At 45.9% G+C, this 15,846-nt stretch overlaps 1 protein-coding gene and 1 non-coding gene across 2 annotated transcripts; both read right to left on the bottom strand.

Annotated features, from left to right (window-relative positions):
* Nucleotides 1-1,589: 1,589 nt before the first annotated feature.
* RHOV (ras homolog family member V) lies at nucleotides 1,590-3,788 on the bottom strand. Its single transcript, XM_030762780.2, has 3 exons — nucleotides 3,404-3,788; nucleotides 3,153-3,211; nucleotides 1,590-2,954 (listed from the first exon to the last, which is right to left on the bottom strand). Exons 1-3 carry the CDS (start codon nucleotides 3,609-3,611, stop codon nucleotides 2,511-2,513), a joined length of 711 nt encoding a protein of 236 aa, XP_030618640.1. The 5' UTR covers nucleotides 3,612-3,788; the 3' UTR covers nucleotides 1,590-2,510.
* Nucleotides 3,789-14,664: 10,876 nt separating this feature from the next.
* TRNAA-UGC (transfer RNA alanine (anticodon UGC)) lies at nucleotides 14,665-14,737 on the bottom strand. Its single transcript has one exon. It is a non-coding gene; the product is annotated as a tRNA-Ala (tRNA).
* Nucleotides 14,738-15,846: the final 1,109 nt, after the last annotated feature.

The raw sequence follows: 15,846 nt of genomic DNA, 5'->3' as shown, positions 1-15,846 counted from the left end.
AGGTGCCAGAGGATAAGGAAGCAGCGCTAGGGAGACTGGAGTGGGAAGCGGCAGTGGCAGAGATGTAGGAGCGAGGCTGATAAGGCTCAGTGACCCAGCAGGAGAGGAGACATAATGACGTGGATGTGCTGGTACCATTAGAGAATTAGGGAAGTAGTTGGAGGTGGGGCGGCCCAAAGATCACCTAATGAGGCTTCCTCCCCTGACCCATGGCACCTCTTAAGTCCCCTCGGAGCGGTTTGAAAACCTCTAATCCAGAGTCTTGAGTGTTTCATTTTGCAAATGAGGAAACTGAGGCACAGAGAAGGAAAAAAAAATTGCCTAAGGTCATGGTTGATGCTAGAGCCTGAACTTGAACCAGGAAGGGAGTGTGTCAGGCTGGGTTGAGGTAATGGCAGGCCATGGAGCAGGGGTGTGAGACCCCCATCAAGACCTGGCTGCAATGGTGCAGCTCAGCACCTCCACCTGAGGGGGCAAGGGGACAAAAGGAGACAGGTGGCTGGAGTTCTGGGGGGTGGGCCCAGGTGGGACAGAAGTTGGACAGTCTTGGGTAAAACTAAACTTGGGGATTATCTGAGGTTTCACTTGGCTAGGGTTTCTGTCCCTCAGCCATATGCTGTTTCTCACATACACAGCTTCCTGCAGAGGGAGCTGCACAGGGACAGAGTGCTCACCTGGCCCATTAGTTGCCTAGCAGGTGTTCCAGGTGTCCCAGGAAATACCTCTCCACACGAATAACACCCATGTACCTACTCTGGAGTTTGCAAAGTGCTCTTGTAGCCACTTAGTAATAATATCTCACTTGCGATATTACCGTTTTTCTCTGAGCTTCTCTTTCCTTATGGGTAAAATAAAGTGGTGCCCCGCCCCCCACAAATATGCCCATTAAAGTTCCTTCCAGCTCCAATTCCAGGGAATGTTCTCTGGATCCCTGCTCCTCTCCAAGTCCTCAATCAATGAATGCTCACTCTCAAAGGATTTCTGGGACCAATCTTCAATTTAAGTTGCTGACAACTGGCATCCAGACCTTCACTGGGTCCTTATGTGGACTTTGAGTGCTAAGGCTGAAGACTGGGTCCAACCAACTCAAGTCCAAGAAGTTTGGCCAGTGGTTGAGGTTTAAGCTGTATATGGGGGTCCTTTCATGCTCAGGGTCTGAACCAGAGGGCCACTCCAACCTGAGACCCTGGGCCCTGTGGACTGTTGGAAGGATCAGAGCAGGAAGGTTAGAAGGCTCAGGATTGCCCCAGAGCCCAGCGCTGAACATTGTGCTCTAGAAGGGAGGAGGAGAGGGGAGGGGCACCACCCGCCTGGTGAGGTCATGGGAAAGCAGCTCTGGCGCTGACACCTGGGGAAACCCGTTTCCAGGCTGCTTCCCACGCTAGCTTTCCTGGGAACCAGCTAAGCCCCAAGCGGGGAGCCCCCAGCCCACCCCCCCAGTCCAGTTCCCATCACACTGTCCCATCTAGTCCAGCCCGCACCTTTCGATCTAGCCTCATTCCTTTGGTACTCAACCTGCCTCCATCCAAACTGTTGGGCCTTGAGGGACCAGTGTGCTGACTCCTGCAGGAAATGACACAGACAGCAGCTTCAGAAACTTAAGGCTTTATTTGCAGACTCTGCACTGCCTTATCTTCTAGGTTGTGACCTTGGAGAAAGCCCCTTCTTTCTTCAGGCTCCAATTTGCAGCTCCTCCCCCTCCTCTTGCTGGGCCTTGCCTCTCACTTCCTGCCCCACTCCTGGCCTAGCCAGTTCGGGCAGTGCCTAGGGAGCACTGAGACCCAGCTCTTCCCAGGGACCAGCCCTACCCTCCCTGGCCTTGGGGGTTGAGGACAGCCCAGGTGGCAGCCTTGCTCCTCAGCTGCCCCACTTCTCTGCTCTCCTTCTTTCTCTTCTTCCTTCCAAGCCTAGCCCTCTCATCTGCCTCCTCCTCCCCAGCCTGCCTCCAGTCCCAAGGCTCCAAGCCTTTACTTTCGGACCCCTCTCAATCTCTCACTGACCTCCGTCTTACCCAATCCATCCTAAACTTCTCTCCAGTTCAGGGCCGGATGCCTTCCAGCCCTCCTAGATGCCCAGCTGTTCCCCAGGCTCTTCCTCACCCCTGTGCCAAGGAGCAGGTGGGGACCACCAGGAGTGGTCCTAATTCAGCCAGATTGACCTAAGGGCCCATGAGAAGAGACTGGGTATTGGATCCCAAACTGCTTGGAGGGAGCTGACACTGTTAGGATCATCCCATGAAAATCAAAGTACTGGGATTTCTCTGTACTTGAGAAATCCAAGTCAGAGAAATCCACAGAAAACCAAGTCAGAGCCTTCTCTCCTCCAGGCCCTAGGCTCACCCTGGCACATAAGAGTGGGCAGTTGGAGGCTGTGTTGCCACAGTGTTCATATGGGAACTGAGTCCCACGGGGGTGACGTGGCCCTGCCAGCAGGTCCCTCAAAGGCCCCGTGCCCCAGGTTCTAGAAGTCTGTGGCCATTGGCCTACTGATCATTTTGCTGCCACAGCTCTTCAAACAAAGCAGAAGAACTTCTTCCAGCGGCAGCGGGAGAGGGTGCGCACACCTTTGGCGTTCAGTTTCTTCTCCAGCCGGGCTTTGTGCTCAATGGCACTGAGAATGGCCAAGTCAAACACCTCCTTCAAGTTCTTCTGCGTCAAGGCAGAGCATTCCAGGTAGCAGCAGGCCCGGATCTTCTCGGCCAGGCCCTGAGCCTGGGGTTGAGGCACGGGGCCTTTCCGGCCTCCCTGGTCCAGCTGAATCAGTACATTGACATCGTCCCTCAGGTCGGCCTGCGTGCCCACCAGCAGCACGGGCGCCTGGGGGTTGTGAGTGCGGATCTCTGGCAGCCATTTCTCTGTGATGTTTTGGAAGGAGCTGGGCTGCACCACGCTGAAGCAGACCAGGAAGACATCCGTATCCGGGTAGCAGAGGGAGCGAAGGCGATCAAAGTCTTCCTGGGATGGAAAGGCCAGGCCATTAGTAGGCTTATTCCCTGCCCCTGGACGCGGGAATCCGCTTGCCACCTGAGGTTGGAGACTGAGACTCGTAACTAAGGGCCCAAGGCCTTCTCCATTCCTGATGGATCTGGGGTCCTCCCAGCCTCCAGCCCACCTCACCCCAGACCAGCAGAGGCCGCTCCCTACTCCTCTCACCTGTCCCGCTGTGTCCCAGAGCTCAATGCGCACCGGGGCTCCGTCAACCAGGACTTGCACTGCAGAGGAGGAGCAGGGGAAAGTCTGAGTTACAGCGTCCAGGATCCCACCAGGCCTCACCAGCGCCACCTCGGGGCCTGCTCCCGTCAGCCTCCCCGGCGGTTTCAGTGCACTCGCGCCTCAGCGCCAGCCCCAGCCCCGGTGCACAACCCCAGCCCCTGCCACGCGGCCGCCGGGGCCGTTGAAATTACCGGAGAAGGTGTCCAGCGCTGTGGGCCGGTAGCGCGCGGGGTACCCATTGCAGGTATAGCTGACGATGAGGCTGCTCTTGCCCACGGCGCCGTCGCCCACAAGCACGCACTTGATGCCCAGCTCTGGGGACGCGCTGCCCCGCCGCGACGGAGGGGTCGGGGCCCGGAGCGGGGACGACTCGGCCTCGCTTAGCTCCCGCGGGGGCATGGCCCGCTCCCGGGACAGCCGGGTACCAGGCTCCGCTGTGCTCGGTGAAGCAAGGTCCGTAGGTTGCCTCTGACTGAATCTGCCGAGACCCGGCTCACCCGCCAGCAGCTAACCGCGGGTATATGGGGGGCCCCGCCTACCTCATCTGCATATCCCATGCGGCCTCGGGCCCCGCCCACCCTCCAGGCCTCCTCTAGGACCTCCCTCTGCAGCGTACCGCAAGAGGTCAGGCAATCTCTCACACCCCGAGAAAGAGAGGCAGGCCAAAAAATGACGCTCGGAGAATCACACAGGTACGAGGACAAAGACTCGCCCAAATGAGGCAGATCTAGGTATCTTGGCAGAGAAAGATATCCAGGATTTATTGTTAGGAGGAAGAAGCAAATTGCAGAACACACAATGCAGCATGTTCAAATTAAACCTTTGTTCAAATTAAAACAAAAAACTAGACATGTCTGTACGAGTATAAAAAAGTCTGGGTAATAAGTTTATTAATTAATGAATTATTTTTTTAAAATATAGAGATCATGAAGAGGCCGAAGATACACGCAGGCGTGAACTCAGCAGGCAGGAATGTTAACGACCCCCTTCCACCGAAGAGCGTCCTCTAGACTCAGCCTGAAGGCAGGCTTTAAACACCTTCACTCTGCTCCTCTAAAGGAAATCAGGGTGCTGGAGAAGCTAGCTGGGGAGGATCTTCAAGGACAGTCCTCCAGTTGAACATTTTCTAAATCCCCAAAGTTCCTAATATTATCTTCATCATCATCATCAAAACACAGAGTAATTAACTATTTGCTGATGCTGTTCTGGGCCGCGCACTGTCCTTGCCTTAGAAGGAGTTTACAGACAGAGACAAGATATCCCAGGTAGCCCTAAGAAGGTCACCAAGAGAGCAAGTGAAAAATAGCCTGATGCTAATTTCGTCTCTTTACTGCAGCCACACCAAGTGACACCAGGCCCAGAATGCTTTCTCTGCATTCCAAGCCCGTACAAAGATCTCAGCCTACACAAAGATCCTTGAAAACACCTCATTCATGAGTAGTGGAAGGGAGAGTGTTGGGAGGCAGATATTAAAGAAAAGAGATAATCCAATTTCTTAAACAGTTGGTAGTATAAAAATCCCTAAGTCAAAATCTCTAAATCTCTTGAAAAAAGTCTCAGGACCCCTGGTTTTTATTTATTTTTCTTTTTTTTCCCCCACTGTTGGTCAAAAGTTGAGGACAACTAGAACATTGCTGATTTAACCATTTAAAGCTTGACTGTGGGGAAATGGTAGGATCCCCAGTATCCACTTCTGCATCCCAATGTCTACATCCTGCATTCCCTATGTCCGAGTGTCTGGGGATGCTAATAACCCCTAACTATAGCCCCCAATGACTTCTCAGACACATCCACATAAGTTTATTCATCTGGCAAGTGAAAGAAGCCTCAAAGTGTTGTCTTGCCATTGTATAACCCAGGAGGTCTAAAAGCTATTCTTTTTGCTCTCCTGGAAAGGGAGGCAAGAATGGGAATTTGAAAGACCTAGACATCAAGAGACGTGCCCCAGTATTCCTACTTCTTCAGCTCATTAGCTGTGTGATTCCTGAGAAATCACTTGCTCCATCTCAGCTATAAAATGCCAGGTGAAGCATATTTATTTCTTAAGGTCCTTCTGGAGCTAGCAATCTGTTATTCAGGGAACCTGGGGAAGTTGCCTCAGCCCAGGTGTCTGGGACAAAATTAACACACACACATACACACCCAACACACACGCACGCACGCACGCGCGCGCGCGCTCTTCTTCACAGCACTCTTGTCCTTTTACCCAAGCTTTAATAGTTTTATTGTAGCTGAAATTTGAAGGTAATCCTGTTTAATTCTTTCTGCAGGTAGAAGGGGTATAAGTAATACACAAATGGGGGGAGGTATCAGCTGGCTATGGTTAAAGCCCTAACTTGGCCTGCAACAGGCCATTCTTCACTGGCCCCTTGGGTGGGGACACTTTCGAACCTAGGTCGTTCTGTCGGAGCTGGTTTAGGGACAGTCTTGTCAGCAAGAGGGGGAGGGAGGAGACAACCTGGGGAGCTGGTGAGTCATCTATTTCTCAGCTAAGGGCTTGTAATTCTGGCTGTTGCTGCTGGGAGAGTCCCCTCCCGAGGGTGGCTTGAGTCTTATTCCTGCCCACCTGACGGATTGTCTGTCCCAACTTCCAGTCAGATACACATTTGCTAAGACTAAAACGTCGCCTTGACTTTCTCCTTGTAGAAATGATTGATTTTAGGATTGGAGTAGGAAATATACAAGATGAGCCTGGGAACATTTTGGAGCACAGAAAGTAAGGAAGTGCTAAACAAACAAACAAAACAACAGGAAGGTGGAGATAAGTTAGAGGACACAGGGGCCAACTGAAAGAGCTTCCAAAGGCCAAATCTGGGACAATTGGAGCGACAAAATAAACCAGTATTGGATTATAACCCAAAGTATAAAATAAATAGCTGCTAGTCTATTCTGATATAAATGACCGAATACATAAATAAATGGGGGATAATAGCCAAATCTCCTGTGAAGAATTCCAAATAATGTATGTAGATACTCCACCTCAAGGAGGAGTGTAAACCAGCAATCTTGTGGGCTGTGTATAGTGATTTCCTTGCAAAGAGGACAGTCTGAAAAGGGTGGGGAAATAAATAACTTTACAGTGGAGAATCCTGACAAACGCTCCCTCAAGCAGGTGATCAAGATTAAGATCAACACTGATAAGTCAAGTTGATAGTATGTACCCTTGATGTGATGTGATGAGAATGACATTTTACCTCTGAAGAACTCCAGCCGAATCATGAGAAAAACATCGGAAAAGTTCCAACTGAGAGACATTCTACAGAATGCTGGCCCAGTACTCCTGAAAACTGTCAAGATCATCAAAAACAAGGAAAGTCTGAAAAACTGCCACAGCCAAGAGGAGCCTAAGGAGACATGACAATTAAATGTAATGTGGGATCCTGGGAGAAAAAGAGGACATTAGGTAAAAACCAAGGAATTCTGAATAAAATATGAACTTTAGTTAATAATAATATACCAATGCTGGTTCATTAATTGTCACAAATGTATACCATACAATGTAAGATATTTATAATGGGGGAAACTGGGTGTGAGATACAGGGAAACCCTGTGCTATCTTCTCAATTTTTCTGTAAATCTAAACTGTTCCAAAATAAAGTGTATTAAAAAACAAAAGAACTGAGCTTCCCTGGTGGTGCAGTGGTTAAGAATCCACCTGCCAATGCAGGAGACACGGGTTCGAGCCCTGGTCCAGGAAGATCCCACATGCTGTAGAGCAACTAAGCCTGTGCACCACAACAACTAAGCCTGCGCTCTGGAGCCTGTGAGCCACAACTACTGAGACCCTGTGCCACAACTACTGAGGCCCGCGTGCCTGGAGCCTGTGGTCCGCAACAAGAGAAGCCACTGCAATGAGAAGCACGCGCACCGCAACAAAGAGTAGCCCCACTCGCTGCAACTAGAGAAAGCCCGCACGTAGCAACAAAGACCCAACATAGCCAAAAATAAATGATAAATAAATTTTAAAAATTAAAAAAAAACTAATAAAAAAAAGTATGGTACTGGAACAAAAACAGACACATAGATCAATGGAAGAGTATATAGAGCCCAGAAATAAACCCTTGCTTATACAATCAATCTATAACAAAGGAGGCAAGAATATACAATGGGGAAAAGACAAGCTTTTCAAAAATGCTGCTGGGAACACTGGACAGCTACATGCAAAAGAATCAAACTGGACTACTTTCTCACACCATATACAAAATAAACTCACAATGGATTAAGACTTAAATATAAGACCTAAAACCATAAAACTCCTAGAAGAAAACATGGACAGTATGCTCTTTGACATAGGTCTTAGTAATATTTTTTTGGATCTGTCTCCTGGAAAGGGAAACAAAAGCAAAAATAAGCAAATGGGACTACATAGAACTAAAAAGCTTTTGCACATCGCAAGAAACTATCAACAAAACAAAGACAGCCTATTGAATGGGAGAAGATATTTGCAAACAATATATTCAATAAGGGGTTAATATCCAAAATATACAAAGAACTCATAAAATTCAACGAAGAAAAAAACCAAAACAAAACAACCCGACTAAAAAATGGGCAGAGGACCTGAATAGACATTTTTCTGAAGAAGACACATGGACGGCCAACAGGCACAAGAAAAGATGCTCAACATCACTCATCATAAGGGAGATACAAATTAAAAGCACAATTGTCAGAATGGCTATCATCAAAAGACAACAAATAACAAATGTTGGTGAGAATGTGGAGAAAAGGGAACACTTGTGAATTATCAGTTGGATTGTAAATTGATGCAGCCACTATGGAAAACAGTATGGAGGTTCCCCCCAAAATTAAAAATAGAACTACCAGCAATTTCACTTCTGGGTATTTACCTGAAGAAAACAAAAACAATAATTCGAAAAGATATATGCACTTCAATGTTCATTGCAGCATTATTTACAGTAGCCAAGATATGGAAACCACCTAAGTGTCCATGATAGATGAATGGATAAAGATATGGTATATATGTACAAAGGAATATTACTCAGCCATAAAAAAATGAAACCTTGCCATTTGTCACAACATGGATGGATCTACAGGGTATTATGCTAAGTGAAATAAGTCAGACAGAGAAAGACAAATGCCGTATGACCTCACTTATATGTAGAATCTAAAAAACAAAACAAAACGAAATAGGGACTTCCCTGGTAGTCCAGTGGCTAAGACTCCACACTCCCAATGCAGGGGGCCCGGGTTCGATCCCTGGTCAGGGAACTAGATCTCACATGCTGCAGCTAAGACCCAGTGCAGCCAAATAAATAAATACATAAATAAATATTTTAAAAAATAACAACAATAAAATAAAAAGAGAGTCGTAATTACAGAGAACAAACAGGTAGATGCCAGAAGGGATGAGGGTGGCAGGGAGTGAAATACTGAGGGGATTAAGAGGTACAAACCTCCAGTTATAAAATAAATAAGCCATGAGGATGTAAAAGGAATATGGTCAATAATATTGGAATAACTGTGTGGCAACAGATGGTTACTAGACTTATGGTGATCATAACATATGCAAATGTCAAATCACTATGTAGTACATCTGAAACTGATGTAATATTGTATGTCAACTGTATCAAAAAAAACCCCAAAAACCTAAGCCCTAAGTTAAAAAAAATTAGCTAGCTTAGGGAGAGTGTAAGATTAATAAAATAGTTTTAATTAGCAGAAAAACAAAACAAAACTAAAACGTGGCCCTGACATTGAATCACGGCAGTCATAACATTTTGTTTCCAAAGTGTCCAACACAAGGTGTATGGAGCTTTAGACTTGTAAAAGTGCTTTAGTTTGCCCTATCTCACATGATACCCAAGTGCAATTGCTGGGGTCTGTGAGGGGTGTTGGGGGGAGTATACAGGGGCCCAGAGAAGTGAGGGGACTAGCCTCAAGATCAAAGAAGCTAGTAAGTGGCAGACAGTCCCAGAACCAGCAATCCACAGGTTCACACTCAGGTATGGTCAAATTCTTAGGCATTTCTGTTAAGCCCATATCTTATTTAAAATTACTGCATACATTGGAATACCTACAGCAAAACCTCAACTCAGTAAGAATAAACCAAAAGAAATCTACCCGTACCCCACCACCATGATTTTCCTATTGCTGAAAAAGGGATTAACAAAAAAGAAAGAGTTTACTCAAAAAGTTCAGTGCACAGGCTCTTTGTGAGTGAAATGCACCTCATGTAGTCTTTTTCTATTTCTTCTGCATACTCCACTCCAAAGCCTCCGAATCAGGCTTGCTACTCAGAAGGAGCCCAGAGACTCAATGGGCAGGTCAGAAAGCTTTGAAATAAAAAGAGGATGCAAGAAAAAGAATTTTATATCTAACACTTAATTTCTTTGTCCATCATACTTCAATAAACCTGGGAAGAACACTACTTATTTACCAACATACTGATGATAATACAATAATTAGGCTGCACACTCACCAGGCTTTCCAGTTAATTAATTGGGTTTTTCTCTACTCGGTGTACTTGTGTCCTGGGAGAGAGTTGGCGGCAAAGTCAGCGGCCTGGGCTGAGTCAGCCTCCTGGTGCCAGGGGAACAGGATCTTGCTAGTCAGCCCTCCAGCCCCTCCATGCCATCTGTCTCTAGGATCAGGCTGCCTCTGGGGCTTCCGCCCTGCCCTGCCCACTGTCCCGCATCCAGCCTTGCTTAGCCTTTGCTTCTCCCTGTCTTTCTCTCCACCCCGTCTCCATCTACCTGATCCCAACTGCTACTGCTCCCCTCAGACAACTCTTTCCTGCCCAGACTCTGCACTCAAGCCCTGGCCAGTATTTTTTTCTTTTTTTTAACTGCCTTCAGGAGTTGCCAGCTAAAAACGTTCATGTAAAAGAACTCCCCTCTCCTTTCATTAACAGAGTTCCCCTTCTAACTTCCTTATTTCTGATCACGTAGCACAATTCTCTCAAGCTAATGAATTGGAAGGAGTTGGAGCCGAATACTCTCCAAACCTTCCGATGCACTTGGACTCCCTCCTCTCAATCCTCCCCCGTCCTCAGTCCTTTTCGTGAAGTACTTGACGCCCCTCTTCCTTTTAGCATCCCTTGCGCAAAGAATCACCTCCTGCCTGCCTCCCTGGCTTTGTTTTGCTCATTTCTAGTGCGCTCAATCTTCCTAAGACAAGTTTATTCTGTCACCCTCCCACTAAAAAACCTATAGTGAATCCCTGTTTGCCATTGGATAGACTGTACAAGTAAGTCCCTGCTGGCTTCCCACAGCCTCTAATTACAGTATACCCCCAGGATGGGATAAATAGCCACTGAAATAATCCTTAAGAGAACTTCCAATGATGTAGGAAAATGTTAAAAATAGTGTTAGGGCTTCCCTGGTGGTGCAGTGGTTGAGAGTCCGCCTGCCGATGCAGAGGACACGGGTTCGTGCCCCGGTCTGGGAAGATCCCACATGCCGCGGAGCAGCGGCTAGGCCCGTGAGCCATGGCCGCTGAGCCTGCGCTCCGCAACGGGAGAGGCCACAACACTGAGAGGTCCGTATACCGCAAAAAAAAAAAAAAAAAAAAAAGTTAAATGATACAGAATTATATAAACAGTTTGAGCCCAGGTATTTTTTTTTTAAGTGTACAGTTAGAATAAAAGAGAGTCCTATATGAAGGACATAGACCAAAATATGGAGATTCATCGCCATTGGGTGGGAAGCCTGATATATAATGAACACTAAACACATGTTAGCAATTAATATTATGTTGCTTTATCATCATTTTCTCTCCTTTTTCTACAATGAACATGTTATTTTACACTAAAAAAAAGTTACTGGGCTTTCCTGGTGGTGCAGTGGTTAAGAATCCACCTGCCAATGCAGGGGACACGGGTTCAATCCCTGGTCCGGGAAGATTCCACATGCCGCGGAGCAACTAAGCCCGTGTGCCACAACTACTGAGCCTGCGCTCTAGAACCCATGAGCCACAACTACTGAAGCCCGTGCACCTAGAGCCCATGCTCTGCAACAAGAGAAGCCACAGCAATGGGAAGCCCGTGCACTGCAACGAAGAGTAGTCCCTGCTCACCACAACTAGAGAAAGCCCACGCACAGCAATGAAGACCCAACGCAGCCAAAAATAAATAAATTTTACAAAGTTACTGAAATTAAAAAATATATTTGTCGTATATTTAGAAAAAAAAGAGGAAATGCACCAACATGTCAATGACTACCTCTGAATGGCAGAATTATGAATAGTTTGTTCTCATTCATTCCTTCATTCCATGAGGTTCTTTTCGAACCCACTGTGGGGCAGTCACTGTGGAAAGTGCTGAGTGCACGTGGATGAACAAAACAGGCCTCACCTCTTTCCCCACCTCGCCCTACCCTACATTAACCTCCCTTCTCTAAACTCATTGTCTGTTTCTCTCACTTTGAGAACGTTATGTGTTTCCTGTGTGCATATCATATACTTCAAGCAGCTGGGAACAGGGAGGGTCTCATACAACTTCTGGCTCTTACTGCCCCAGTCCAGTGGCATCCCACTTAGGAGGAGCTTATCAACTCTTTGTGGAATGAATAAATGAATGGGGAGGCATGATTTGCCAAATGATAAAGAGACTGAGAAGCAGGCAGCCCCACCTTCCCTGATGTCACAAGCACTTGTCCAAATGGCCAAGCCCTGGGTTCAGCCAAATCCTCAGTTACTTCTCCTCAAAGACTGGCTCCACTGGCCCAAAGCCTCCTCTTGAATAGAAGTTGGGGCCTGAGACCACCGAGGTCCACTCAACTCCCTGGGGTTAACGCTAGAGTGTGTGTTTTCCTTTGATGATGAGGATGATCATTATGAACATTAGCAACTTTACAAAAAGAGGACCCAATAAACAAGCATTCAATTAATAATGACATCCAAATTCTCTTCTTGGCATTGCTTATATAAATTCACATTTTACATAGTTTTAATCAGGGATGATATTTACATTGTTTAACAACTGGTATGGCTGCAGAGAGATGCTAGTCCTTGTGCTGGAGCAGCTTTTTAGAAGATCTTTAGTGTGCCTGATATTAACCCTTTAGTGGCTGGCTCCTGGGGAAGAGTGATGGGGAGGGTTACACTCAGGGAAGTGGATTTTTTTTTTTTTTTTGGCCACATCGTTGCGGCACATGGGCTCTAGAGCACGTGAACTTAGCTGCGACATGCATGTGGGATCTTTGTTCCCCGACCAGGGATCGAACCTGCGTCCCCTGCATTGGAAGGCAGATTCTTAACCACTGGACCACCAGGGAAGTCCTGGAAGTGGATATTTTAACAACTGGTGTGGCCACATCGGTGTGTACCTGCTGAACTTCATCAGTCTGGTTGGGTTTGGAGCGAGTGTGAACCAAGCAAAGAGGGCTTGGAAACAGCCTGAAGAAACAGCAGGAATCACGCCCAGAAGGGAAAGAGTCTGGTCCATTTTGGAACTAAAACTATCTCAGCCTGGCCAAGGAAGAGAGTGGTGAGAAATGAGCTGGAGAGGGAGGCAGGAGCCCAATCCAGGTCACATCACAGCTTTTCTTTTCCTTCAGGGTTATTTCGCTGGGGAACAGCTAGCCTAGGGCGACCAGGACTAGGGGGTATCCTGGGACACAGAACTTTCAGTGCTAAACCCAGGAGGGCTGGTCTCCCTAACTAGATCTCTTTTTCCTCCTGTTAGTAGGTCCAGCCTGCTCTTCAGAAAGACCACAGCAATTGAAACTAGAAACAGAGCAGGATTTTCCAAACCACCATGAAATCACCTTTCACTATTTTTTGTAAAAGTGCTGATAGAAAGGTACTGGGTTTTGTTCACATTTAAGTTTGTATAAAGCTAGTATTTCTCAATCAACTTCCTTTCCCTGACTTTATTGCAAATTATGCTTTTGTTAACAAGAGACAAGATAGCTTGATGGCTAAGAGCGTGGGCTCTGGGCCAAAGCACCTGGGTTGGTATCCGGGTTGTGTCCCTTAATAACTGTTGTCTTTTCTGGGCCCCAGTTTCCTTGTCTGTAAAATGGGATTGATTAAAATAGTACCTGCTTCATAGAATGTTGTGAGGGTTACATGAATTATGGAGAATGCTCAGAATAGTGCCGGTACAGAGAGAATGCTCTGCAAGGGTGCACTAGTGTTATAATTATCTTCCTCTGGGACAGGGCAAGTTTTTTCAGATGAAGTCATGGCTCCACCTGAGGCTGAACAATACAAATTTGTCAGATAAGGTAGATTCGGAATTTCTTCTTCTGTGACCCAGATAGGGAACACAAAAAGTCATCATTCTAATACACTGGTATTGTTATTATCTTTATAGGTGAGGAAACTGAGTCTCCACTGAAGTTAAGTGGCTTGCCCAAGGCCTCACGGCTAAGACTGAGCCAGGATCACAGAACCCCATCTGTCGCCCCACCATCACCCCCGTTTCAGTCATCCCCTTAAGAATGGTGGGCTATGGGGACTTCCCTGGTGGTCCAGCGGGTAAGACTCTGTGCTCCCAATGCAGGGGGCCCAGGTTTGATCCCTGGTTGGGGAACTAGATCCTGCATGCATGCCACAACTAAGAGTTCACATGCCGAGACGAAGATCAAGTGTGCCACAACTAAGAGCCAGTGCAGCCTAAATAAATAAAAAAATAAATCTTGAAAAAAATAAGAGTCATGGGCTACACCATCAATGGACATGGTTTAGGAAGACATGATATATGTATACACACACACGCACGCGCGCACACACACACACACAATGGAATATTACTCAGCCATAAAAAAGAATGAAATATTGCCATTTGCAGCAGCAAATGGATGGACCTAGAGAATATTATACTTGGTGAAGTAAGTCAGACAAAGACAAATATTATTATGAAATCACTTATATGTGGAATCTAAAAAATAGTACAAATGAATCTATATACAAAACAGAAACAGACTTATGGACACAGAAAACAAACTTACAGTTACCAAAAAGGAAGGGGGGCAGGGATAAATTATGAGTATGGGATTAGCAGATACAAACTACTACACATAAAATAGATAAGTAACAAGGGTTTACTGTATAGCACAGGGAAATATATTCAATACCTTATAATAACCTATAATGGAAAATAATCTGAAGAAAATATATAACTGAATCACTTTGCTGTACACCTGAAACTAACCCAATATTGTAAACCAACTATACTTCAATTTTTAAAAATACAAAAAAAAAGAAGAATTATGGGCTACAAAGCATGCTATCTATTGTTTTATTATCTTTTGTCTTATAAACTCTAATATCCATTCTGACATTTGGGCAGAGATCTTTTGATTTTTTTAATTTTTATTTTTTAAAAAATATTTATTTATTTATTTTTCTGTCTATCTTGGTTGCACCAGGTCTTAGTTGTGGCATGCGGGATCTTTAGTTGCGGTGTGTGGACTCTTAGTTGGGGCATGTGGAATTCCTCTTAGTTGTGGCATGCAGACTCTCTTAGGTGCAGCATGCATGTGGGATCTAGCTCCCCAGCCAGGGATTGAACCCAGGACCCCTGCATTGCAAACGCAGAGTCTTACCCACTGGACCACCAGGGAAGTCCCGTGGGCAGAGATCTTTTTAAAATTTGATATCGCAATCAACTCTATTGAGATATCATTTACATCTAAAATGCACCCATTTTAAGTGTATAATTTAATGAGTTTTGACCAATGTATCCACCTACATAATCAACACCACCACAATCAATATACAAAACATTTCCATCTCCCCTAAAAAGTTCCTTCTTGCTCCTTTCTAGTCAATCCTCCACCCCCATGCCAGGTCCTAGGCAAACGCTGATCAGCTTTCTGTCGCTAAGGTTTAGTTTTTGCGTTTTAGAATTTCAAATAAACAGAAACGTGCTCTGTGTACTCTCTTATGTCTCACTTCTTACACTCAGCCCGTTTTTGAGTTTCATTCATGCTTTTGTATGTAAGGCTAGTTTGTTCTCTTTTTAATTGCTGAATTGTATTCCATTGTATGGATGTACCACTATTTGTTTATTCTCTTATTGATAGACATTTTTAAAATAAATTTATTTATTTTATTTATTTATTTTTGGCTGCGTTGGGTCTTCATTGCTGTGCGCAGGCTTCTCATTGCAGTGGCTTTTCTTGTTGCAGGACATGGGTTCTAGGCACGAGGGCTTCAGTAGTTGTGGCGCACGGGCTTAGTTGCTCTGCGGCATGTGGGATCTTCCCGGATCAGGGATCAAACCCATGTCCCCTGCATTGGCAGGCGGATTCTTAACCACTGCGCCACCAGGGAAGTCCCTCTTATTGATAGACATTTGAGTTGTTTCCAGTTTGGGGCTATTATGAATAAAGCTGCTATAGACATTCGTGTCCAAATCTTCGTGTGGACTATGTTTTCTTTCTCTCAGGTAAATACCCAGGTATGGAACTGCTGGGTCATAAAGTCAGTGCATGTTAAGTGGCTGTGAGTCATCACACCATTTTATATTCCCACCAGCAATGGGCTCCAGTTGCTTCACAGCCTCACAACACTACATATTAGTGGTCTTTTTGAACAGTTTGGATTTTACTGTTGTTGTTGTGTTGTTACTCTTGTTCTTAATGTAAAAATCTCATTACTTTTAAAAGTTTGAAAACAGTTTCTGCAAGAGGCCACGTGGATGAGTACAGAGACAAGTTTTATTCAGACA

Source organism: Delphinapterus leucas, chromosome 2 (genome assembly GCF_059928025.1).
Source record: "Delphinapterus leucas isolate spDelLeu-1000000601 "Yukka" chromosome 2, BTC_Dleu_Yukka2, whole genome shotgun sequence".
In the NCBI taxonomy this organism is placed as follows: domain Eukaryota; kingdom Metazoa; phylum Chordata; class Mammalia; order Artiodactyla; family Monodontidae; genus Delphinapterus; species Delphinapterus leucas.
Note: the sequence above shows the minus strand (reverse complement) of the source record. Positions and strands in the feature narration are given on the sequence as shown.